This window comes from Chrysemys picta, chromosome 1, assembly GCF_011386835.1.
Source record: "Chrysemys picta bellii isolate R12L10 chromosome 1, ASM1138683v2, whole genome shotgun sequence".
NCBI classification, from domain to species: Eukaryota; Metazoa; Chordata; order Testudines; family Emydidae; genus Chrysemys; species Chrysemys picta.
Genome location: NC_088791.1, coordinates 287,272,000 through 287,295,899, shown reverse-complemented (window position 1 = coordinate 287,295,899; position 23,900 = coordinate 287,272,000). Strand labels below are relative to the sequence as shown.

At 39.9% G+C, this 23,900-nt stretch overlaps 1 protein-coding gene across 3 annotated transcripts in view; it reads right to left on the bottom strand.

Moving 5' to 3' along the window:
- Positions 1–4,788: 4,788 nt before the first annotated feature.
- The window catches only part of DIAPH3 (diaphanous related formin 3), a 502,952-nt gene continuing 483,840 nt past the window's right edge, over positions 4,789–23,900 (bottom strand). For 2 of the 3 annotated variants that reach the window (XM_065581157.1, XM_065581158.1), the window contains one exon: positions 4,789–6,321. In XM_065581157.1, the coding sequence (XP_065437229.1) occupies positions 6,062–6,321 (260 nt within the window). In that variant the 3' untranslated portion in view covers positions 4,789–6,061. The remainder of the gene's footprint in view (positions 6,322–23,900) is intronic. The other variant, XM_065581159.1, reaches the window with a different exon arrangement.

Below are 23,900 nucleotides of genomic sequence, written 5' to 3'. Positions count from 1 at the left end.
GCTTACACGGGACATGACACTGAGCAGCACTCTCTCAAATGAGGCTCTCACAGCTGTGTCTAAGCCTAGCTGTCATTAGGGGGCATGTCTGTCGGGGTGTAGAGCAAGGGGTACTGTGATGGGCTGGGAATATGCAAAGAATGTATGTGGGGAGGGCATGGAACGCAGTTCTGTATGGACTGCAGGAAGAGTTGTGCATGGATATGTTCTAGCTGCAGCAAAATCAGGGACCTGAGCTTTATTATCCCTCCTGCCCCTGTCTCCTCTCTTGGCTATCCATTTTTAGTTTGTTGTCTCCACGCACTGTGCTCGCTAGCTGCACGATGAGACGATTGCAGCACTTCTCAAAACACGTCCTCCTTGTTTGCCTCTTTATCTGATGGAGGCGCTTCACCAGTGTGTAGGAGCTGGCCCTCAAGGGCACATCTGCAGGAGCAAAAGAAACAAGACACAGAGTCAGTATTGTGAATGCACTCACAGTGTTGAATCATAAAAGTTACATAACCCTCTTTCTCACTTTACCCTTGGCAAGCATGCAGCATGGTGAGAGCACTAAACATGGTGAGTTCAGCTCAGGGGAGGAAGGTGTAAGATGGGAGAAAGGGTGTGGGTGGTTCCAGAAAGGGATTAGTACAAGCGGCTAGGGACATATTTTGAATGCTGGCACTGTTTTCCACAGGCGGGGGTGATTGAAGGTGATCTCTCACTACTGAGGGTAACTGAGAATGCAAGGGTGCATCTCCTGTGTCCATGTGGTTTCAAACTGGGTCTGTATGCTGCTTGCCTGTGTGCTGCTTTGGTTCCTGCAGACATAACTGCTGATTGGCATGGCAAAGTTTTCTACAACAGGGGAAGAAACAAAGCAGCTCTGCCATGGAACTTTCAGCAGAGGATTGCAAAGTGTCTTCAGGAAAGTTTCCTTTATGGAGGATTCCTGGGAAATCCCAGTGTGCATTAACAAACTTCTCTGCAGGGTCTCCACTGCACAGCAGCACGGGGGAATAAGACGCAGATGCAAACAGTACCTAGTGTTGTTAATTTCTCTCCCATGTGCACCATGTAATAAAATAAAGGACACCTCTACCTCATACAACAGGGGTCGGCAACCTTTCAGAAGTGGTGTGCCAAGTCTTCATTTATTCACTCTAATTTAAGGTTTCGTGTGCCAGTAATACATTTTAACATTTTTAGAAGGTCTCTTCCTATAAGTCTATAATACATAATTAAACTATTGTTGTATGTAAAGTAAATAAGGTTTTTAAAATGTTTAAGAAACTTCATTTAAAATTAAATTAAAATGCTGAGCTCCCCGGACCGGTGGCCAGGACCCAGGCAGTGTGAGTGCCACTGAAAATCAGCTTGCGTGCCGCCTTCGGCACGTGTGCCATAGGTTGCCTACCCCTGTCATATAACTATGCAATATCAAAGCAAAATGAGTACTTACTGGAGCTTCCCTTTCCTGCTTCAGGCACACAAGAGCTGGGACTGGCTGGTTCACTCTGAAGTCCCAAAGTGGTCCTAGCGTAGCAACAGGCGACCCTGTTGCCTGTCCCAAGACCTCCTTGTTGACCACTTTGTCCTCGGGGTTGACTATGCTGGCCGCTGCCTCCACGGCCCCTGAAATATCCATGGGGTTTTTGGTGGTGAACGTGGGGTTGCCACTGAGGCTGGCATACAGCTCCTTGTAAAAGTGGAATGTTTTTGGCGCCACACCAGAGTGACGGTTGGCCTCCCTTGCCTTCTGGTATGCCTGCCTCAGCTCCTTGATCTTAGCAGGCACTGCTGCATTTCCCTTTCATGACCCTTCTCCTTCATGCCATGAGCGATCTGCTCGTAGGTATCAAAGTTCCTAGGGCTGGCTCAGAGCTACAACAGAGCTGTACAGCCTCCTCTCCCCACAGACCCAACAACTCCAGGGTACACTAGTTGGGCATGTTTGCTGCAGAAAGCCAGCATGGTCAGCTGGGAAGATGCTATGTGAACTTTCCATGCCAAGCACACAGGAAGTGGAATTTCAAAAATTCCCAGGGCTTTAAAGGGGGAGTACACTGCCTGTGTACCTGGCTGCAGGTCAGTGGAGTTGAAACTGCTGACTAGAGCGGTCATGATGGGCATTGTGGGACACCTCCTGGAGGCCACTTAGGGTGACATAAGCAAACACAGTGTCTACTGACACTGCATTGTTCTAACTTCATCGCAAAAAGCTGTGTACCACTCGGCGAGGTGGTTTTATCATGTCAGTGTAACAGGAGCGTTAAATTGGAGGGAGGAGCACTGCAGTGTGTATGTCTCCACTCTTGTCGACGAAACCTAAGTTTTGTTGAGAAAACTGTGTAGCGTAGATAAGGTTTTAGTCCCCTCCTCTAATCCAGAGAGAATATACCACTAGAGGTATGCTGGGATGGTGATATGAACAGTTAATGCCTTCATGCCTTTCCCTGGTCTCAAGTGGAATTACAACAGTGATGAATTTAGCCCACTGACACAATACAAGGTGGAAATGAACCACTTCTAACACTGTATAGTATATGTTAAGACAATGTAGTAATCATGTTTGCTCGCCTGAGTCAGATGAAAAGGCATACTAGAAAAATATGAGGAACTGGATAGGTGGAGGTGGTAGAAACCCCACTTTAAAATTTTATTGCAAAACAGGGTCCTTAACTCATGCTAATCAATAGCACACAAACTGTACCAAAGTAGGGATCTGTTGAATGGCTCTCTAACAATCATCAATCTTTCAATTTTCCTGCTCTTTTTGGAGTCACTTAGATGCAAGTAATTTACAGCTCCAAGAGGCTCCTCTATATTGGCTTGGTTTGCAAGAAATGAACTGTAAAAATCACCATGTTTTTTGTATTTGGAAAACTCCAATTACACCAAACCCCGCTGGTATGTTATAATCTGTTGGCTTGAGCAACAGACTGTGCACCAAAAACTATTATTGACAGTGAATCTAAGATCACTACTATAATACAACCAGTCATGCCAGAGAGCGCCATGATTTTTTAAAAATACACCCTCCCCCCTCCCCAAAAGACAGAAAGAAACTAACCCATTGCTGCTGTAGTATTGGTTGTTGAGGCCTAATATTTCTAATGCATAGTATGAAGCCACAGAGAGTCAATGGAGGTTTCTGTTTTTCAGTCATATTTACATTTAATCTGAGTAAAACTTGTCATTCTGAAAAATCACATTGTATGCCAAACTAAATGTTACTATAGCAATAGATATAAATGGATACTCTAGAGCCTAAACATTTGCTTAACTATAAAGTAAATAGGTATTTGTTTAATTAGAGGGATGGAACACAGAACAAAATGTACTGCCATCTAGAATTATTTGGTACATCTGGTTTAACTGGACAATTCTAATTTAACTGAACTATGATGGTACAAAACAAAGAGCCATTGAGAAAATAAATGCTAACTACTTACTTATAGCTCATATAACCAAAGCTGAAAAGTTGCTAGCCATAAGGGTGAAGGATAAACAAAAAAGTTTTTATGTTTGTTTGAAAGTTGGAAACCACTGTATAGCTTCCAGTTCTCTGATCATTAAAAATTCAGCTATAGTTTACTAAAGCCATATTATCTTGCCAAATTTTTAAACTTTACATAAAATAAAGACTGATAAGAGCTAAAAGGAATAATTTGGTCTCCATCCTAGATGCGTGCGGTGTCCATCTGGAACATATGCTGTCAAGTGTACTGAATTGTGTCAGTTTTCTGATGTGGGCTATTACCCACTAATTCAAATGAACAAACCGATTTTGCTCAGGCACCTGAATTTATATTTGAATCTCCATGCAAAAGGTCATTGCTGTAATATTTCAGCTGCAGTTCTCCACTACTACTATTCTCTACACCCAACCTTTATTATTATGGTTAGGGTTTTTTTGGGGGGGAGGGTCCTATTTTTATCAGCATAAACCATCTAAAGATTAGTGAGACTTTTTTCCCCCCCTCCCCACAAGTTTTGTTTATATTCATGAAAGCGTCTTGGTAACCTGTCTACTTAAGTCTGTCAAAAGTAGAAAATACATTTTTTTTATTATTTTATAGTAAATATCATACATGAAGCTCAGTGGTTTGAGCATTGGCCTGCTAACCCCAGGGTTGTGAGTTCAATCCTTGATGGGGCCACTTAGGGATCTGGGGCAAAAATCAGTACTTGGTCCTGCTAGTGAAGGCAGGGGGCTGGGCTCAATGACCTTTCAGGGTCCCTTTCAGTTCTGAGATAGGTATATCTCCATATATTATATTAATGTCTGTCCTGGTGAGTCTTAAATTCATCCCTTACCCATAAAGATCCAGTCTTAGGATAAGTGGAGGTGATGGGTATCAAATCCTTATAACTGGGGAGGAGCAGGGGCTTTGCAATCCTAATAATCAGATGTGGGTGGATATGAAATTCATCTCAACATGAATTTGGTATTCCAGTCCATTATTTGGACTAGTAGCTGCTGTCAATCCACTATGCATTAAATACTGATCCCGTGGCTCTTCCACACTAACTGGAGCCAGCAAAAAGTGCTTCCTCAATGTGGTTACTCCTTCCATGGTTCTTAAGTGGCACTGAAGCGCTGGCAAACTGAAGTCCTAAGTCTGGTAGGATTTCTCTGTATCTGATCTCTCCTTATGCTTTACATTCATTTTTACTAAAGTACAGCGCATAACTAGAGGGTATAACGATAGTTTCAGCAGCCCCTGAAACATAAGACTAATTCCTGTGATGAATGAAAAAGATTCCATGCCCAAACATTCCAAGCGTTCATAAACAGGCCAGTTTCAGAGTTCTAATTAATTAACTTTATTTTTTGCAGGAAATAAGAAGGCAACTTAAACAAGGAAATAAAAAGCACCAGAGCTTTGAAACATTGGTTTCATTTAACTGACTCATTTATAAAGAAAAATAGAGTATTTGGAAGAGAGATATTGGTCCTGAATACATTCTGATTAGTAGGAACCTGAAATAAAGGACCAAATGTCCTAATAGTAGCTTACAAGTTGATAGTATAGGTAGCAAGTTTTTTTCATGGTGATGTGCAATTAATAAATGTTAGTGAACATATAACAGTGTACAAGGACTTGTGTCAAAATGGAGATGCAATTATCTGTGAGACTCCTCCTGTGCCAGCAAATGAGATTGTACATGCTATTGCTAAATGAGTTTGTTGAAAACCAATTGTAGAAGTCTCTGCCATTAGGTGTTCTTTATATTATTATTGCAATATTATGTTTACTCAAGCAAAAATAGTGAAAAATTACTTTGGTAGCTACTTATAAAATAAGAAGCTTTTATCCTATGTGCACAATTGCAACATTGTATTAATAAAACTTTTGTACATTGGTTTTATACAATCATCCAAACAAGTTTAACAGCAATGAAATATCAGTCATACATAAAATACATTTCTTGCATAGTTGTAAGCTTCTGTTCATGTTACCATTTAGTTAATGCATAAACTATTCAGCATTCTTTGGTGTTCTTATTTAGATTAAAGTGAATTAAAACATGGCTATGAGAAATTTACATAGTATACATTTTCCTCCGTAAGCGTTTAATATGATACAATAATGAACTTCCTTAGGTGCTAAAAATTACACTGTAGGTGATACATAGAAATAAAATAGAAAAATATACAGGTTGGTTCTGCAGCTATTTATTAGTCCTAGATGATGATCAAACATAATGGTTTAAAACTATTTAAAATGTATTGTGTGTTGTGGAGAAAAGTTCTCATAACATTGTGTTCAGAAGTCTGGACACTAAAATAATTGTTTCTTGGGGTAATTCAGCATCTGTTGCTCCAGATACATTAGAACAGACTGTCAGTAGGTAGAAATGCATACAAGCCTGCTTATAGTTATGCATAAACCATGGGCTCAAATTCATAGGCGAAGCATTACACATTGGTATTTTAGATATAAAGTATGTGAAGTTTGGAATTCAGAAGTGTGTAAATGTCAGTCATGCAAAATTAATGTGTATTTTTAAAATGTAGCAGCTTATTATAGCTTGTATTTAGTGATTGCTTAATCAGTTTTATAGGATTAATTTACAATGCTCGTAATCTTGCCAGCAAAGCCTCTACTTCAGGAACAACTTCTCCTTTGGAAGCAGAGCCAACAAGCTCCATTTCCTTTTCTCTGTTGCTTTCTCCATTGTAGGCCTCCTTTCTTCCAACAGCCTTGCTCCTTGCTATAGAGGAATTAGCTTCCATGTCATAATTAAACTCCTTGGTGATTGGAGTCCTTGTGAAGTTGAAATTGATATTGTAGTTTGAATGAGACTTTTCTAGGTGTGCTTTCTGGTTCTCTGTAGAAGAGAAGAAAATAAAAGTTTCATCTCATTCACAACAGAACCCTACAGACAACTATATACAGGAAACCCATGAATCACCACTCTTACCTCCACAGATAGAGCAAATACCCCAGACACACCAAGAAATCATATCTACAGTGAGGCACCCAGTTACTATAGAAAATGCTCTGAGGAGAAAGTCCAGGATACATGCCTTAACATACCTAAAACTGCCTTCACTAAACAAGGACACTCCATCAGCGAAGCAGATTCACCAGCAGAACTGGCTTTGATACAGAAAACCCCCACACACCTTGTTATCACTAAGCACCACACATTGGAACCCATATAGGGTATCATCGTACAATTACAACCCAAACTTGGTGGGGACCACATCCTGAAAAATCTTTCCTGAACCCCCTCTTCTGGCATTCAAACAACCCTCCCAACTTTGCCAAACTCATCATCAGAAGCTAGCTCCTCACAGACCAGGACCCATCAACTCAAAGCAGCACCAGACCCTGCCATAAACATAAGATGCAAAACCTGCAGCCATACATCCACTGCTACAATGATCAATAACCTCCACAGCACCCCTTTCAAGATGAATGGGTCCTACCCATGCCTGTCACAACATGTGGTGTACCTCATCCAGTGCATCAAATACCCCAACAAGTGTGTGGGGGAAATCAGACTATCACTATGCTATCCAATTAGCTCGTATGAATGATGAAAGACAAAAACACCCTGTCACTTGTGGGGGAACACTCTTCACAAAACGATCATTCCACATCTGATCTCTCAGTCCTTGTCCTCAAAGGAAACCTAAAAACACCTTCAAAAGGTGAGCCCTACAGCTTAAATTCATAACTCTTCTAGACATTAGAAACCATTGACTCAATAGAGAGACTAGGTTTATGTCTCATTACAACAATCTGTAACCCGCTAACTCTCCTTGGACCTATGACTGCTGAGGTGTTAATTGCTCACTTCATTTTGATGGTTTCCTGCAACTTATCTCTTTATGTTTAACAATCTGTTCCACCTTGTACTTATCTGTGACACTCTGATTACCTTTCCGAGACCTGAAGAAGAGATCAGTGGAAATCAAAAGCTTGTCTTTTTTACCAGCCAAAGTTGGTCCAATAAAAGATATTACATCACCCACCTTGTGTCCTTTTTTTTTTTTATAATTTAGAATTTGTCAGACAGATTTTTAAAACTTTAAATAAATCAAAATTGTATTGTAATTTAATCATCCAAGATAATCTACTTTCTTTCCTTTCTGGTCTCTTTGTGGCTATGTACAACTAAGTGACAGCGAGCTTGACTTATCTCACCAGCTGTAAGAGTGAGTTGCACTGGCTGATGAATAAATGGCTCTGCCTGATTGACTTTCCCAAAGAGGAATAGACAAATTTCCTTTTTTTTTGTTTCAGAGTAGCAGCCGTGTTAGTCTGTATCCGCAAAAAGAACTGGAGTACTTGTGGCACCTTCGAGACTAACAAATTTATTAGAGCATAAGCTTTTGTGAACTACAGCCCACTTCTTCGGATGCATATGCGTCCGAAGAAGTGGGCTGTAGTCCACGAAAGCTTATGCTCTAATAAATTTGTTAGTCTCGAAGGTGCTACAAGTACTCCTGTTCTTTTTTGTTTGTTTTGTTTTTGTTTTTTAAATCAAGTGACACTTCCATCTACCAGCCTTTTGAGTGATCCCTCTCATAGATCTTACGCTTTTTAAAAACAGGCATACTCAATATTCATGTAACCTTGAACGAGGCTTGAAAATGGCTTCAACAAACTTGACATGACATTTAAAGTTTTTTGGTTATTCGCTGAAAGATGTTCCATCATCCCAATAGTAATGACTTTGGAGCACAGGCAGTCACTCATGACAGTGTGTTTTATGTGAGTGCTGAAAATTCCTACCGAAAACAGCTTGTACATTCCAAGGCGGCTGCTGAAGATATTTACTGCACTGTCATTCCCTGACCAGGGGCTCACAGTGATGGATGAGTATTTTACACACTATCTTGGACAATCTCAACGAATTTTATTAGTATGATCACCTTTTGGCTGTTGGAAGAAAATAAATACCCTCCTTTCTCCTTCTATATCAGATGGACAATTGTTACTTAAAATCTAATAGAGCTGCAGTTTTCACTTAGCTGAACAGTTAAGCTCTATTTTATATATATATTGTATGTTGGAAATAACACAATAATCCACATGACTATAGTGGCACACATTGAGTGTCTCTGTAACACATAAGGCCAAAAGAAAAGAGCTTTTAGGAAGTGAGACCATGCATACACACACAGTATATACAATTTCAAATAACTGTAGTATTTATATGTTTATATATATTTCTCCATTTAATATTTTGTACATAATAATTGTATTAGAATGAATCTAGACACATCTCTGGGGGCTTTAAGATCCTGTAGGACTACATTGTCTATATTGATATACAGAGTGCCCCTAACCTTTGCTGCTGTCCATATTCTATTGGTCAAAAAGATGATGGGGGGGGGAAGGAAGGGGGAAGAGAAGGAACGCATAATTTTCTGAAACTCCATCTTTTTTTTTCTTTTTTCTTGTAAGAGACTTTAGGGCTTGATATATGCTGGCCTGCGAACACTAAAGAATGAAGTTGGGATTTTCAAAAGAGCCTACATTTGTTAGGCACTCCTTTGAAAACTGCAGCCTGAGGTCCAATTTTCTCAGCTAAAGGTATTGAAAGAACTGTTGTGACATAAATTGTGATCTGTGCTTCAAACTGACCTGGAGGGGCCACCTACTACAGATAAATAAGCTTAGTAAACATGTGACCTCTGACCTTGGTCTCTTATAATGCTGCAAACAAAGGAGCTTTAAAACAATGAGACCCTGTTTCAGTGACAGATTTAAGCATAACTAAGTCCCATTGACATCACCGGAGAATGAGCTGTCTGTAATGATCATTTCCAAACAACAATGGTAGACTGAAAATGCCTGTCTCTCCCAGATTTAAAGGCTTCTGATGCGTCTCATAGATACTCTTCAATAAGAGAGTGAACCAACTCTAGGAAGTTCAAAGATGGCTTCAGAAGGTATGTCCTGGGTTAGGGAGCTAAGTGGAAGATGTGCTGAAATTTCCAAAGTTGGAGAATGGTATATTTGAAAGACCTATGTCTGTCATCCTTTAATACAACGGTCCAGATCCACAGAGGGACTTGGGTATCTAAAACTCAGATTTAGGTGCCACCGTGGTTCACAAAAGCCCCACTAAGCTGCCATCTAACCGCAGGTGGCTAACTGATTAATTTTTGCTGTAAAAGTCCCCTAGGGATCTACATTTCTGCCTCTGGCATGCATACTGCTGCCTCACATGCACTGCATCCTCCTCTCCCCCTCCTACCCTGCCATTTTGCATCAAGTGAGCGTGCACCACTGCCATTCTTGTCAGAAATGGCTTTGACGCCTGACTTCAGATGTCTGTGGATCTCAAGCAGGGATAGGCACCTCCTTCTTGCTTGGACTTAGTTGCCTAACTCCCTAAGAGGAACCGGGTTTAGGACAGACCTGTCTTGTCGGAATCTGCTATTGGCCAGGTTAGGTGACTCCCTGCCTAGTATGCTGGCTTTTGTGGATCCCACTCTCAGTTGCCTCTCTCTCCCTGTGCATTGTATAGGGAGCTTAGATACCTAATCAAGGGTTTGTGGATTACATTGGATGGCGAGATGCCTAAAAGTTAGGTGTTGCAACACTGAATGTTGGATCCCCGAAGTCCCTCTATAGACCTGGGCCTAAGATCGTATAACAAATCTAGATTTTTTTGGACATTAGGTTTGAAAGGTTGAAAGCCAACTATGGGTTTTAACTCCATGAATTACATTAATTTTAATGAAACGTGTGGCTAAATCTACTAGTTGTCTTTTATCATTTGAGAATTGAAGTTAATCTGATATGTGTGATTATATCTCCTACTCCTCTTTGAAAATCTCAGTTTAGCTAGGTCCTGAGTTTATAGTTTGCCAGCTCTGCATCACACTACAATATTCTTCAACTATGCTATATGGGTATTTCTTAGATTATAGATTATAATCTATTCACAATTCTAGCGCCTTTTGTCAATATTTAGCAGTTAGTGCACAACTTCCTCAGTTTAATCAAGCTCCTCCCAACCAGTCACAGCGAGACAGAAAAAAGGACATTGAAAAATATTGTCCCTTCCTCCAATGCCAAATAATTAGGGTTTGCACAATGCCTTAAAATTCAGTAGATTCTACGTTAGATGAAGCGGTTGGAGGGAGTTCCAGAATCAGAGAGACCCATAGAGATCATCCCACCAGTAGTCCTTATTTTAAGGGAGCTCCAGCCCTAATATCATCCGTGGCATGAGGAAAGAGGTGGTCTCAGGTAGGTATGTTCCAGGCCATTTACAGCTTTTATAATAGGTCAAAAACAATGCCTTCAATTGTATCTAGAAACCAATAGGCAGCCATTGAGTATCATAGAGCAAACAATTTTGTTAAATTTCAGTTAAGGTTGCTAAGCAGCTTCAAAGAGAGGGCATACCATTAATCACATCTGTTTAAGCAACTCTGATACTACCCTTATCACCTAATTCAAACAGAACCATTTTCAATAGCCAACACCCAAACAACCTTAACTCTGCTCCTAGAATTGTTACTTTTTAAAGGGCCCACTCCAAACTTCCACAGAAAATAATAGCATTTCCCCTTTGATTTTAATGGGTGTTGCCCAGGCCTTTTAAATAAAGTTTGGATAATAGAGTGTATATGTGTTTTATTTGCTCAGCAGTGTCAAATTTGATGGTTTTTACACAAGTAGTTCCTGTTTAATGCAATGGCCCTATTTTAATGATGTTAAATATAATAAGTTATATTTATATATTTAACTGTCTCTAATGTTTTGTTTAATTAAGTATATAAAGAATTATTTCTCTCAACAGGAAAAGAATGTTCTTGGGATATGCTCATATACATCAGTGATGGATCCTCAAGAGACATCTGAGAGAGATTCATTTAGGTAGTGAAATGCTAAAGTGTCTGATTTTTGTGGATACACTTGTTTGAGTAACTACACTTTTACAACATTTGTATGAATAAGAGCAGGGTATTAATGTATCAGAGGCTAATTCTCAGATCTGTTAAGTCTACTGTGTGCATTTTCCCCAAGAGCAAAGAAGACTTAAACTAGGTGGTTCCCCTAGAACAGAGGAATCCTCCAGAAGCTAGAGTCTATACTGACACCTCTAACTTTGGTTGCTACTTTAGAGTATGTTTACACTTGGAGCTGGGGGTATGATTCCCAATGCACACAGAGGTACCCATGTTAGCTCTGCTTGAGCTATTGTGCTAAAAATAGTAGTGTAGTTACATAGTATGGGCAGCATGAGTGGCGGCATGGGCTAGTCTCTCCCAACACAAAACAGTCTGGACCCCATGGCTATATACTTGTGATGGGTAACTCATGCAGCCACCATTCACCACTGCCTATGTTACCCCAGCTACACCGCTATTTTTAGTGTGCTAGCTCGAGCAGAGCTAGCACGGGTACCTCTATGCAAGCTGGAAATCACACACCCCAGCTCTGAGTGTAGCTGTACCCTTAGTGAGTGTGAGTAGGCCCTCTCTGCACCCTGTTAAACCCCAGCTGACAGAATGGCTGCTGTTGTATACCACACCTGAGACCAGGCTGTCTGTATGCACAGACACTTAAATTGTGCCTTCTTTCAGCTGTGCCCAAGGTTTAATGGTTAGTCACAACTGGGAATCTGGCCTTTCATGGAACATTGTGTGATGAATGGATAAGATTCAGTTACACTTTGTTTGTGTTTCACTAAATTATTTAGGCATTGGACTGTTTCGGTGTGCAGGTCTGTGTGTGTAAATAGGATGGTAAGGTTCGTCTCAAGTGTACTTTAAACTGTAGAAATCATAACCTAATTATGTGTTTTAGTGAGTTTTTTCACATATCCATATTAATAGCACATCCTCTACTGAATTCCACTTGGTAAACTTAACAAATTTTTTTTCTTTTGGGATTTCCTTTGTTTTCTGTAAAATTCTGATTTAATACAGTGCCAGGCTGCTTCATTTGGAAAAAGCTCTTCACAGTCTAGTGAAAGCATGAGAGGCATTTTAAAACTCTTTTTGCTGTATATGCAAAGATTTTCCCAGACATTTTTGTTTTGCTAAGCCCCTCAGCCTTTCCTTGCTGTCAGGCTACAGCTGGCCCTCATTTCCCAATAGCAGTTCAGTGCCTGGCTCCAGCCCCAAGCTTTCTATTGTATGCTCCTTTTTACCTGTTTCTCCTGCTTCCCCCAAACTTGACTATTTGCAAAGCAGCCCCACTCGCAGGCTCAATTCCAGCTCTGTCCTCTTCCATGCCCTGTCTCTACCCAATCTCATCCCTCGGTCAGTGCCAGTGCTAGCCCACTGTGGCCCTAAGCAGGAATATTCCTGCCGAGTACTAAAACAGCCAAGTTCTTATAATAAAAAGCAAATGCCCCTCCCCCAGCTGCTTCGGGCCCTAAGCAATTACTTAGTTTGCTGATGCCTAGAGCCAGCTTTGTCCTCTGTTCCCTATGCTTGAGCGTGGAAAATGTCTGTCTGTGAACTTGGAGTTGTGGAATACTTGCTAGGCTGAGACTTGTAGGTTGATAAACCAAGGGAAACGGAATAATTTTAAAATAGGGTAATTTTTGATGTCCTAGTATTTTAAATCTTTTAATCATAAATTTTCAAACAAATCTCCAGAAAAATTCTACTCCTATTTTTAAGCATGCCAAGCTGTAAATAAATTGGTCAAACTAATGAATAGTTAGAAAGAGAATAAACAGAGAATGTAGAGTGGCTATCTAGACTCAGCTTGAACTATGACACCTACACAATCCCACAGCCTCTCACAGAATCACTGTTCGCTTTGTTTGGCAGTGGTATTTCTACCAGCCACCAAGTATAAATATCAGATGTTTGCTCCTGTTGCTCCATTGTGGTGGAATTCTTTACATCACAGGAGTCACACTGGGGCCTCGTTCTATTTCAAGTCAAAGCTTTAAAAGTCATTTTGCAGGTATTAAGAGGGGGAGAGGCTAACTCCTGTTCCTTTTTAATTAAAAATTCCAAAGACTCATTTGTTACCCTACCAAATCTTTTCATTTTAAAATTACAACGGGAATTTTATTCTGCTAAGATGACACCCTCAGGATCCTCTTTACTGCTGCACACAATGCTTCAAAGGTGCCACATGCACTGTTGCCTATAGGGCTCATTCACCCCAAGATGATCTCTGCCAGCTGCTGTAGCAGCTCCCCGAATCATCAAATTTACTGGTAATATCCAGGAAATATACCTTCATCCTAGAGGCACTGGCATGGCTAGTGTCTGATTTGTAATGCCACTGCAACTGGATAAGAGGTTCCTGGGAATAGATTAAAAACTCAGAAGTTGCCATCTTCTGTGTTTTAGCAAAGAATCAGGACCCCACTGCAATTTACAGGTGAGAAGGGAGTGTAATTTATCACCTTAAAAAAGCAATGTTGAGACCAGATCATCTAAATCTATTTAGCTACTTGTAATTGCTAGCTGGCTAGTACTGTTGGGCATCAAACTTCTGACCGTAAGTTTGAACTCTTCTGTGCTACTTACTATTATGCTGGGCTTCAGGAGAAGAAGGCCTTTAGCCCACTCCTGTCCACTGGGAAAACGATTGCAATCCTTTTAGACATGGCATCCTAGACCGAGGCTACGGACAACTTGTCCTCTCCCCACAATACTGGATCAATTCTCTTACTTGTATTAAGGCCATGTCTACACTTAGAAGCTTACAGCAGCACAGCTGTACCGATACAACTGTGCCGCTGTGAGAGCACTCATGTAGCCGCGTTATGCCGATGGGAGAGAGCTCTCCCATCGAATAATAAAACCAGCCCAATGAGCGACGGTAGCTATATCGGTGGGAGAGCGTCTCCCACTGACATAGCATGGCTACATGAGAGCTCTCATGGCAGCTCAGTTGTATCGGTATTATATATATATATTATATATATATTATATAGAATTCTATTCTATATGCATCCGAAGAAGTGGGCTATAGTCCACGAAAGCTTATGCTCTAATAAATTTGTTAGTCTCTAAGGTGCCACAAGTCCTCCTGTTCTTCTTTTTGGGGTTATAGCGGATCACAAACTAAATGAGTCAACAGTGTAATACTGTTGCTAAAAAAGTGAACATCATTGTGGAATGCATTAGCAGAGTGTTGTAAGCAAGACACAAGAAGTTATTCTTCCACTCTACACAGCACTGATAAGACCTCAACTGGAGTACTGTGTCCAGTTCTGGGCACCACACTTTGGGAATGATGTGGACAAATTGGAGAAAGACCAGAAGAGAGCAACAAGAATGACCGAAGGTCTACAAAACATAACCTATGAGAAAAGATTTAAAAAATTGGGTTTGTTTAGTTTGGAGAAGAGAAGAAGGGGGATTTGATAACAGTTTTCAAGTCTGTAAAAGGTTGTTATAAAAAGAAGAGTGATACAATGTTTTCCTTAATCAGTCTGGTTATAGGAAATAAGGCAAACTTATGAATTTATAGCTAAAGCTACGAAAAAACATGGGTGATACACTGTTAATCCTAATGATTTTGACTTTACTATTCTTGTATGGTTCCACACATTGCTCTTGGACATATCCCAAAGGCTTCATAGACACAAAATCTTTTAAAGCACATATCACCCAGCTTCCCCAGTATCCTGAGGAACTAAGCACCCGGATGAACAACACAAGCATAATTGAAGTGATATTGGTTAGTAGATGGAGGGAGAGATGAGGGGAGGCATTTAGAGGTTCTAGTAGAATGCATGCCTACTCCTTCAGTGAAAGGCATATGTCATTGATCATCAAGATAGTGTGCAATGTGGCAGTCATGTAAGACTTGGCTCCCTATTTGGATGCCCAGTGTCAAAGGAGAGGCAAAAAATACCTTTTTCCACCTTCATGTGGATAGGAAAAAATCTACCAGATCCTTTTTGACAAAGATGGTCAAAGTGATGTATTGTCTCTCACTTCAAGGCTGGTTTCAGAGTAGCAGCCATGTTAGTCTGTATCCGCAAAAAGAACAGGAGTACTTGTGGCACCTTAGAGACTAACAAATTTATTTGAGCATAAGCTTTCGTGGGCTACATCCCACTTCATTGGCTGGACATTGCATTGCTCTGTACTTGGGGCTAACAGTGGATGCCAAAAGGAAAGTGGTCTACAATAAAACAGCCTACCTGGAACAGGCAAGCAAGAGCATCTCAGAACAGTGCTTTGCATTCTACATTGAATCTCCATTGAATATTAGATCCTACAGGAGTTTACAATGCACTCAGGACTTCCTTCCTTCAGAGTATATGCAAGACTTCTCTTTAAATATACCTTCTGACAGGACAAGCAGCGACATTGTGACAAACCCTATTTCATCCGCATCTGAAAAAAATTCAAGTGAAAACAACCAAGACTAAATAGATGTGGCTAAGCCTCCAACTATTGTTATTCTGCCAGGAACTTGCCCAAATCAGTCTCCCATACTCTACTTCCCTTGACATGGACAGTATATAGAACCAAATCCTCCTTTCCTTCATTCATGCAAACCCCCCAAACACAGCTTGTTTAGTAACAGGATGGCTAGAGTTGTAAAATACACTACAAGTTATTTTGTAATTAAAATCACAGCCAGAAGAAACCCACTGCACTACTGGCTCACCAGAGCTACTAGAAGGGGGGAGTTGATCAGCAGGATAAACCAAGAAAAAGCAACCTGACAGATGTTGTTCCCTTTTAAAGACAAATAAGAAAAAACAATCCCTAACTAATGTTGCTTCAGTTGTTTTCACACATTTATTTAACTGACACAGTTTAGAATGTCAGGGTTGGAAGGGACCTCAGGAGGTCATCTGGTCCAACCCCCTGCTCAAAGCAGGACCAATCCCCAGACAGATTTTTGCCCCAGATCCCTAAATGGCCCTCTCAAGGATTGAACTCACAACCCTGGGTTTAGCAGGCCAATGCTCAAACCACTGAGCTATCCCTCCTCACTATGAGTTTATGATATGAAATTCTTAGCACAATGGAAAGACCAACAAAACGGAGACTCAATCCTGTAGTTCTTAATTAGGTAAAAAACTCTTTGTCTTCAAAATTCAATCTATTAATGTTTAGTTTTCCCACATCTGAATTTCCTAAGCACTGCTGTTCATCAAAATAAGTTATTAAAGAATTGTTACGAGATCATCTGATTTGTCTAGAGATTCTTATATTTTTGCTACTGAAATACATGTTACTGAATTGACTTCCAGAGAGCGTTGTCTGAGTAAGGACTTTGGGATAATTTCTTTGTCTTATAAACATAGAATGTGAACACTTTAGAATTAATTTCTAGTCTTTCAAACAAACAAATCTCTGGTGCAAAAAACAAATTCAAAATTATCTTCAGATCACCTAAGGCCATCCAGCTAGTATCATCCAGACACAAGTCTTTCTAAATTATTTTGATGAACAGCAGAGCTCAGGAAATTCAGTTAATGGAAAATTGTGCTTAATATCTTTCCTCTGTTTAAATGGTGATCTAGCATGGAAGAGCACACAGTGATATACATATAGGCTATTAAAGGATACTTATTTTCTCTGAATGAGAAAAAGTGTAAAGTGCATGAACGAGAAGAAACACTAATATGGGGACTTGCTATGAACTTCGGGAAGCAAATGTATGCTTGACCCTTGGGAGATTTTTAAACCCTCCTACTCCTGGAATATAGGACAATTAATACTAAATACACATGACTTCAAGATTTACTGAGGTAAAGGTATGATTTTTTTAACCACTGACAAATACCTAAAATAAAAAAACTACATTTTAAATAGCTTTATTATATTGCAACAGAATGCCCACTTTCTTGATACTCAAGACACTTGATTTTTTATGTAAGTATTTTTACACTGTTAGTACACTAATCACTTTTGGTTACACAAATAAAGCAGCAAATGTGTGAGAGAGACTAATATAACAGCATTGTATGATTACATGATCATAGTTTTCAATGTAGGACATGATAAAATTATAACTGAAAGAAAAGAAATGCAGCTGTAATCTCATTAGATTTCCCTAATTGAATCTCTGATTTACACAGGGCAAATACTACAATGGCCTAAGGGAATATTTCCTAAATTATTGTCTTGCACTCCACATATTGCACCATGTTACTGAGAGTCTGTACTTAACTACTGATGGCAGAAAACAGAGATGTGCTTTCTATGAAGAAGGTCCAATACTCTGACATTACTAACTGAAATCATTCAAGTACAGCTTTCCAATCCTGAGTATAGCAGAGTGATAGTAAACAACAAAAATATGCCACTTGTAGAATCAGGATTATTCATTATGGAGGAGGTCTTGTTTATCGCTCTGTGCATTGCTCTCTTAATATCCAGAAGCAGTCTTTAGAAGTAATCAGAAAAATTGCAATAGCCAGAGACCTTGTGTATTGCATCATAGCTCTCATAAAATACAAGATATATCTCCTCCCTCTATAGCACAGCAGAAGACACTTAACATACTTTGTCACTTTTTATTAGTTTAACAGTTTTTCCAACAATTTCTATGATTGACAAAGGCATGATTAGAAAATGTTCCTGAATTGCAAAAGTAGTACTGTGGGCTGCTATCAACTTATTTCATTTGTACCCTGTAGCCATGGCCTAAACACCTGATGAACTGTCAACTGCACTTAGATGACGCCACCATACGTTTGAAATGTAATTTCTTGCACCTTAAGGCTTTACAATGGATGCTCAACAACCTTACTAATCAAAAACAGATGACACCACCAGAATTAATGAGGCACTCAATTGCATTACTGAATAGTGGATTTTTTTTTTAAAACCCAATCTTTTATATGCATTTAATTCATTTAAAAGTTGCTGCTCTTCCTGGTATGAAAGAGTGTGGAATTTAAAGGAATAAAACATTCAAATAAATAAATTCAGGTAGCTGAATTTTACTAAATGTTCAGAAGCAGGAGATACAAATTATTTTTCTTTGTTTCAGAGGGAAGAAAAGAGGGATGCCAGTACTAAACGATGGTATGAAAGGGGACTGACTTATTTAGCATGAACTTCCCCTGCTTTCAAAGAACAATGTGTTTGATTACGAGCACTGAATAAACTAATTTATGAAAAAATGAACTACACTGGACCGTAATTTGACTTCCCCATTTAACAGAGTCTAAATCAAAAGTTTCACAGTTCAGATTAGATAATATATAAAATTTCTTCTCACTTACTTGACTACTGCTGCTACCTCCTCAAAAATCATCTTCAAAATAGCTGCCCCTGACTAATCCATTCAATCTTTCTCCCAATTTCTTCTCTAACCATACCTTGCATACATGTAGAGTTGGAACCAATTTCTCAATCCATCATACTCATCTATTTTCTTTCCCCCATCCCATAGAAATGACAGTAGCTACTATAATAACTTTAGGATGCCAAGATTTAACTAAAATCTGGGGTGCATCTAGGGATGGCTTCAAAGCTTATTAATTAATTTCAAAATTAACCAAGAAATTGGGCACAATTTTAGGTTAAATACATTTCAAAGTTAAAAAAAAACCTGCATAAACCAATCTTGACCCTATCTCAGTGGATGTGAAGAGCCCAGGGACACAGGAAAAAGTGTGGTTCAGCTAGGTAAGAGAGGGGCAGGATTTTACTGTCATTCCTCCTCCATTTACTCGGAAGGGTTACACCCACCAATGCTACTTGAGGTAGATGATGAATTATGGATTTACCCCAAAGTACATAGGAAGAGGATTGATATTGAGGGCATTAAGCTTTCCCACTTCTCTCAAACGTGAAAAACAACAATCATCTGAGAAAAAAATTATTTCTGGAGTTACAGTGGACTCCGAAGGAGGCAACATGCCTTAAGATCATTCTAAATTGTTAGAACATAGTTTCTTAATTGGCTTTTTCCTTGTGCATAAGCAATATCTATAGGTTTAGAGGATTGGTAACGTGATAGAGAGTCATTCACTTGTAGGTTGCCATTTCAAATCCAGTCCAGGTCAAAAGAGATTGAAAGAAGTTACCACCAGACAACTATATGATTTGGTGGCCTCAGACATGTTCCTACTAAACAGATGGTTGTATTACAAAGCCACCACCATTGCGACTGGCAATAATTGAAAATATTTTTGGCAGTTTTAATGATAGGGGAAGAATTACAGAACATAGGGACTTAATTATACCCTGCAGCCTACAAAGTTACTCCTGCTTATGCTGTACTTATGCGGTAGATAAACAAAGGACTTCAGTTTCCTGGGCTATCTATTATCTATCAATGAATACTGACTTCAAGAAACATTTTGACAAAGAATTTAAGCAAAACAGATAACCTATTAGCAGCACAATTAAATTTCTGTGACAAGGGGAAATCCACAGGCATCTGCAGAGGACAGCTGGATGAATACTGTTTGGGAAGTGCTGATGAAGATGACCAGTCTGAAGAGAGACACAAAATCTGTGTCTCCCTCTCATTAATTACTCTGAAAAGGACACAGTAAAGAAGCCCATGCTATAATGACTATGAGCAAATAAAGAAACAAAAACAAACCCCAAACCTCTGACCTACTTGTTGTATATCCACATGAGACATGTTTAGCAAAATGAGTTTTGTGGAACTTAACCTTCCTTTCTACTATAGTTTCCACTGACTGACTAACGTACCATAACAATTTATTTAGGAATTTTTTTTACTAATGGTTAATAACCCAGAGTTTTAACTCTCAATTATTTTTAATCATCATAATTTACATTTTGTATACTAAAGCCCAAACTACTCTGAAGAAATTCTTAGATACTGTATAATTTGTTAGGATTGTCTGTTTCCCATCCCTTGCCTCCACTTCCTGGCTAAAGCCAGAAATTGGGTCACTGTTAGGGTGTTGTCTAAAGCAGAAGGCAACTCAGCAAAGACACTTTAAAATTCCACCTCTGTTCCTCTCAAGGAGATGGTGTTGTGGGGAGGAGTTGACCTAAAGGGTCTTACAGCTGGCTTGCAAACATTCTGGGGGCAGGGTAGACAGCTATGACTGAAAGAAAAAGGTGAGCAGAGCTACTGGTAGATTAGGTGGCCACTAAATTCTGAAGAGTTGAGTAGGGGCACAGCTTCTCCGAGCTATTCCAAGACCACTGCTCTGAGGCAGCTCTTGCCCCGACAGGTGGCAGCTGCAGCAGCAGGCTGTCATCTGCTCTTATCCCGAAGGTGGCAGTAGCAGCATACGGTTCATCGGCTCCTCTTCCAAAACACGTCTCTTGGGAAAAAGAGGAAAACAACAGAGAGGCTCACGTTGCTGCTGCTGTTGCAACAGGTGCGGGTGAGGTGATTAAATAATCTTGGATGGTATTTGTGCCACTAGAGCCCCAAGTCATAAGGAGATGAACGCATTATCTTTTTAATATGATGTCTTAAAAATGCTTTGTACTTCCCTAAAATTGGTGTCTCTGTACATTCCTTTCTTTCTTGCTTCAAACTCCTAGTTTTCTGTATCAGAAAAGAGTCTTATTTGTGAAGTTTATCTGGGACAAACTGGTAACCAGGATTGCCTTTGTGAATAAATTGGGCATGGGGAAAAAGTGGAATCAACTTAGTACATGCAACTTTGACCATTAAAACTTTGGTAATCAAATAGGCTTCTTGTTCTTACAACCCACTCTAGGCATCTGATATATGTTGCACATAACTTGATATACGTCAAAAACAAGCCAGTATGTTGTCTGAAAGTGTGTAACAGAAGATACTATAAACCACTAGATAGGCGACCCTTGCCCAAAGCTAAAAATTAGGAAGCAATAAAGCAAAGACACAGGAGAAGTAGCTCTTTCCTCTGCTTGTGCACAAAACATACTGCAAATATCTTCAATATTTATAAAGTGCTTTCAGAATACCTAATATGAAGCACTATATTAGTGCTATATATTTGTACCATCTGACTTCCTATATCTGGGCCACAGCGTACTTGGCCTTGTGCAGTTATGCAAAGAGGTAGTGGTGGGGAAGGATACAAGGAGCTTTTCCCTGCACAAGAGCTGGTCAAACCTTTGTGCATCTTAGGCAGCAGTTACATTTCAAAGTGATAGGGAGATTTAAAATATCTGAGAACAAGGACTACAACACTTTAGCACTGACAGTAGAAACCTCTACATATAAGAAGAGTCGCCTAGTACTTAAGGTACTGGACTGGAAGTCTGGGTTCAATTCCTGGCTCTGCCACAGATTCCCTGTTTAACTTTGTATATCATTTAATTTCTGTCCACTCTTTATCTAGTGTGTCTGCTTAGACTGTAAACTCCTCAGGGCAGGGCATTTTTTCATGTTTGTACAGTCCTACTACAATAGGGACCTGATCTCAACTTGGACCTCTAGTAAAACATAATACTAACAAACTGGTTGGGGAGAAAGCAGAGCCAGGGCATTCCACCTTCCACTCAGGCCAGCAGAGCTGGTTTCACAACAGGGATGGTTCACAGTGAATCTTTTCTTACTTCCCTGTGCTCCACGTGAGGCACAATGGTCCCACTGGACAACTGTGCTTCTGTACGTGTCCTGCATTTCATTTTCTGAAGAGCCTCAAAGTGGCCCACTCCTTTTGGTCTCTCATCTCCATGTCACTTAAACTTGCAACTGTACACAATCATTCTGAGTTATCCATAGTGGAAAGCAATCCAAATCAGCATGTAGCAATCCCTCCAATAGAAAATGCTCATGGAAAGCCCCTTTTCTGTAAGGTTAATTAATAAGACCTTGTTCTGTTAATTTGTGTAAATTTTGGCAGCTTTTAACTGGCATCTGACATTTCACACTGCAACCTCAAACTCATTTGTAAAGCACTCTCCAAAATGATTGGTTTGTTAGCATTTAATTTGTCATTTTATACTGCCAATTGTAATAATTTGGGAAACCTGTCTATATGTGACTTATGAATTCTGGCTGTTATGAAATTGTTGAATCATGGAAGGCACCAGTGTATGTGGAATCCACCATTTGCCAACAAGGACTGTGCCTCATCACTAGCAGGCCAAGGACAATAATAAGGCCAGAAAGGACCACCAGATTGTCAGTCGATAACCTCTACAACTGTGCTCTGACCAAAAAATGGCTACGCTCATGTGAGGTTGCCTGAGCTGGGAAACCAGCTTGACCAAGTTTCTCTGCAGTGAGGGGGAAATGGAGAGTGGAAAATCCCCAGCAGCTGAACCAAAGATAGAGGTGTTAATGGTGGAACATATAAATTTGTGGGACTGAAAGAGCCAGACAGGAAGCTTGAGCAGGAGAGAGGGGCATTCTTTTGTATTGGAGTTATCCTGTTTAACTGCAGGATCATCTGAGGAAGAAGGAAGCTAACTGATCTAGTGGGAGAGACTGACTCAATGATTCTGAAGAGAAGCCATGAACTACCGAAGGATCCTGGGCACCACAGAGGATCTGTTCAAGATCAAAGAACTCTCCAAAGTGATGGAAACTGAGGCAGGGAAATACATACGGATGTCTTTATTATTTTGTCTAGAGCTGTGTCTCTGTCTTGCTAAATAAAGAGTAATCATGTTTAGAACCCTCTGCAAAGTCTCTCTTTGTGTCTGTTTGTTTTCACTATCACCTGCTCCGGAAAAGTCAAACTGTAAATCCAGAATACCTACATGGCTGCAGTTATGGGATATGATGTGCTTGAACTGTGAGCATGCTTGAGGGGTCAGTACTGGTCCTAGGGGCTAGGTAGTTGGACCACAGGGTCTCAGCTCTCAGAGGGGGGAGCTAGACAGAGGATTTGCACCTCAAGAGTGTGCTTAGAGAACCCAAGCTGGGGATCATCCCTGACTGTTCAGACTTAGGAGGCTTAAAACCTCCAGTGATATGGGCCATGAACACAACAGCCTGGTGAATGATAAGCCAGAGGGAGCTCTCCAGGACTGTGTGTGAGACACCAGTATACCACACATGAAAGTAATGTTATAAATTTCCTAGAATATTATATTCCACAAATGAGAGAAATTACCTTTGTATGGAGTCAGGCTTTCCTCTGTATTTAAATATGGATTTCATTTTTGAGATATGATTTACTACTGAGGCTGGTCTTGAGAGTTCCAAATTCCATTTACTTATGATCTGAGAAAGATTCTAGACACATTGCCATAGGTGAAAGTGAATTATTCAGCTGTTGTACCAGCCCCCTGAAGGCTGTATTTAAGAACATTGATGACATACTACCACCATCTTTCCAGTGATAAATACATTTAGTACTTTACAGTCTAAGGTTTAGAGTCCTAGCATCTATTTTACTACAAAGACTTCAGCTTAATATCAGAAATTGATTTGTGGCATTTACAGTTGCCTACCTTCCTCATCAATTATACAACTGAACTTTAGCTATAACTCATAACAGGTATGCACAATAAGTCAGATAACTAAGGGTATGTCTACACTGCAGAACAACAACAACAACAAAAGACCTGCAGCAGCGAGTCTCAGAGCCTGGGTCAACTG